The sequence below is a fragment of the Apteryx rowi genome, unplaced genomic scaffold, assembly GCF_003343035.1.
Source record: "Apteryx rowi isolate R43461 unplaced genomic scaffold, aptRow1 scaffold_262, whole genome shotgun sequence".
Classification (NCBI taxonomy): Eukaryota; Metazoa; Chordata; class Aves; order Apterygiformes; family Apterygidae; genus Apteryx; species Apteryx rowi.
The window spans coordinates 1,011,691-1,014,946 of NW_020448997.1; the positions used below are offsets into that span (position 1 = coordinate 1,011,691).

Sequence of the window (3,256 nt, forward strand, 5' to 3'; positions counted from 1 at the left end):
GTGCAATTTATAACTTAGTGAAACTTACCAGGACTGCAAAATTTGAAGGAAGGAATGCATTTAAATCCTACCACCAAACCTATACCCATCAGCTTTTCAGATTAAAAATAAATGTGATTCCATGTTCTTGAGTGGTCACACATATGGTGGATGGGAGAGGAGGAGTTAAGATACTTTAGAAATTCAATGGGTCTGAAGTTCGGTATCTTGTTACTTCTCCACAGTTCCTAATTTTTGCTTTTAGCTATCTGTTCCCCATACTCACCTCTCTTTAGGAAAGTTTTGCTCTAATGAAATGCAGCATTAGATAATTTTACTTAAGCCATTTACATGTTACAGGTACAGTTCTGTCAGCATTCTAGTTCACTCTTAAGAATAACACCTTTATTCCCAGGAACAAGGCAATGCAAACTGGAACTACTCTATATTGAAGAGTGTTTAATAGCATAAAAGAAAACATCCCATTCAAATGCGTTATAAAAAAAGTCTTATTTATATATCTTAAAAAATACAAGACATTATACAAAAATCAAGTAGCTATTCATTAGAACTTTGTTAAATAACTCCATTTAAGATCACATACTGGCAAGTGTTAAGTAACAGTTTGCCCACATGTATAATCTCAACTCACACATTTTGTTTAACTCGGTGCTAGCCAATAACAAGTTCGGCTTGCCAGCTCAAGAGGATAACCTTGCCAGGCTTCTACCATGTTAGTATTACAACATGAAAACTTGGAAAACAATATAAAATTAGATTATACTATACTATGGATAATAAACAGTCACACTGCTGGATCTACAATGAGATGGTGAAACAGATTCTCCTTTCCTTCTCCCTATGGTTTCAAATAATGTTTAGTGGAAGCAGGTACACAGAGCAACTTCCTATATAAACAATCTGTTCAACTGTTTAATATATTTCAGTTAAAGACAAACAAAATAGAATATCTCTGTTAATTAAATATACTAGCAAGAGTACACAACACTCCAGAGACATTATGCATTTTAACAACTTTGATATTGAAGACAGATATCTTCAAACACAGCTCATTTTAAGGCCAGCAGCACTTTTGTAGAGCATCAGAAATGTCATGATTTTTTTTTCAGTCTAGTAGGAAGATCCACCTGCTGGTGATTTCCATACAGAGTAAGCAGTTATCAGTTCTGAAATTAAGACTTCACTGTGAATCAAAAAGCAAAGCTGTTTCTTCAGACTCTCTTGCACAAAATAACTTTGTCACTTAGATCCTCTAAGCAGTACTAATAAAGGTTCACTTTTCTCCCAACTCAGTAGGTTGATTTAGTTGTTCCATTTGAGTTTGAAGAGTAAGAACTGGATTTCTTGAGGTATCTACTTGATGAGAGAGACACTTGCATCCTCCGTGTTGTTCGCACGGTTCGGCAAAGAAGAGCATTTTTAAGGTTGTCTCTGAAGTCTTTTGAAATATAGTAATAGATGAATGGATCAATGCAGCTGTTCAGAGTAGAAAGACACAGTGCAGTTATGTATGACACATACAAATAACTCTGGCCATGGGTTTTCAGGAGTAAATAGTGCACAACAAGCAGCACATTGCTAGGGGTAAAACAGATGAGATACATGGATAGGACAGTAATAATAAGCTTGATTGCTCTTTTTCGTTTCTTTCCAGTGTTTATGTCTGAAATGGAAGCATTCAGAGTCTTTATCATTAGTATGTAAGCAACAGCAGTGAGGAGAGCTGGGAATAAGAAGAGTCCAATTGCAAGTGAGAGGAAGTAACTGAACAGGTCATGAGCCAGAACATTTTCAGGCAACACATCATGGCAGGTGGTGATGTTGAGACGCGAAATATAAGTAGTCTGATTAACAAGATACAATGGAATGGTGCCCAACAAAATCAGTATCCAGATAGCAAGGGAGATGCCCAATGCAATTTCAGATTTCTTTCTTGAATGCACTATGGGGTTCACTATGACCCAATACCGTTGCACACTGAGACATGTCATAAAAAGAATGGAGCAGTACATATTTCCATAGAAAAATGCAACAAGTACTTTGCAAAGTCCTTCACCAAATAGCCAATTATTGCCATTTACATGGTATGAAATCTTCAGTGGGAACCAGACAACAAAGAGAAGGTCTGCCAATGCCAGGTTAGCCATATAAATCACAGCAGGATGTTTCTTCTTTGTTCTGAAAAAAAAGACCCAGAGAGCCATGGCATTGCTTGGCAAACCAATGACAAAGACAATGATAAAGACCATGGGAAGAAAAACTGTAGTCAGCTTTCCTGTAAGGGCTTTTGCTGCAAAGTCATCCACTTCATACGACCCTCCAGAGGCATTACTTGTATTTGGAACTATTTGGCCAATGAAACTTCTTCCTTTTGATTTGCTGGTTCCATTTCTCTCTATAAAAAATAAAATAAAAATATTGAAGTTATTGAAGCAGAGACTATTTTTCCTTTGTTGTTTTTTTCCAACCAGACAGTATAATCTACTCCAAAGAATTAAAGACAATTTTTCTTCCCTTCATTTTAGTTTATTATCCAAAAGACAGCTACATCCCTAGTCAAGGATTACATCAGCAGCCAAATTGCTTTTCTGCCTCACATGACTGATATAAAAATACCAAGTTAAAATGGCTGTCAGATGCTCCTTCCATCAGGACAGTTACAACAGAAACTCTTCCAAGTACCCCAGGGCACCATTATCCTTTCACATATCAGACCCAGATTATCCAAGTGCTGGGATTCGTAAAACTTTGCAGCAGGCTTACAATACAAGTACAGTTAGAAGTGTCCTCAGTTCAGACAGGGCCTCAAAACCAGTTATGCAGTAAAGAAAACTTACTGTCCTCAATCAGACTAGCTTGAACCGAAACTGTCACAAAGCAACGCAGAAGGCTCATAAACAAGGGACCTTCAAGGAAAGAAAGGCGCATGTTATATTGTACCTGAATTTAAATGTGAACACACTAACTTTGTGCATGAAGATGCAACAGGGCCGATCATCTGGGATCTCCTTTCAGTTCAGATGAAATGGTTGGGTAATCTCTGCAGTTTCGGTTCAAACCGCTAACCTGATATAGTTGACAGCTATGATTGCTTCGTACACCAGAAAGCTCTCACTTCATCTCACTCTATCTTTTTGGAACCTACAAAAGCACGTCAGCAAGCCAGCAGTTCCCGAATGTTCTGTCTTGTACAACAGCTTTCGGATGACTCAGTCCAGAAACCCCCCTGTGACATCTTCCATACCCAACAGTCCTC

General features: G+C 37.8%; 1 protein-coding gene across 1 annotated transcript; it reads right to left on the reverse strand.

Annotated features, from left to right (window-relative positions):
* Window positions 1-476: 476 nt before the first annotated feature.
* On the reverse strand, window positions 477-2,928 carry F2RL1 (F2R like trypsin receptor 1). Its single transcript, XM_026067753.1, has 2 exons — window positions 2,838-2,928; window positions 477-2,395 (listed from the first exon to the last, which is right to left on the reverse strand). The coding sequence occupies exons 1-2, from the start codon at window positions 2,926-2,928 to the stop codon at window positions 1,290-1,292; spliced, it is 1,197 nt and encodes a 398-aa protein (XP_025923538.1). The 3' UTR covers window positions 477-1,289.
* Between the last annotated feature and the right edge of the window lie 328 nt (window positions 2,929-3,256).

Bases quoted from the DNA above. Each gene is read 5' to 3' on its own strand.
- F2RL1 (XM_026067753.1), bottom strand. From the start codon at position 2,928: ATGCGCCTTTCTTTCCTTGAAGGTCCCTTGTTTATGAGCCTTCTGCGT. The intron at 2,396-2,837 runs GTAAGTTTTCTT...TATTTTTTATAG, and splicing joins AGCTAGTCTGATTGAGGACA to AGAGAAATGGAACCAGCAAA.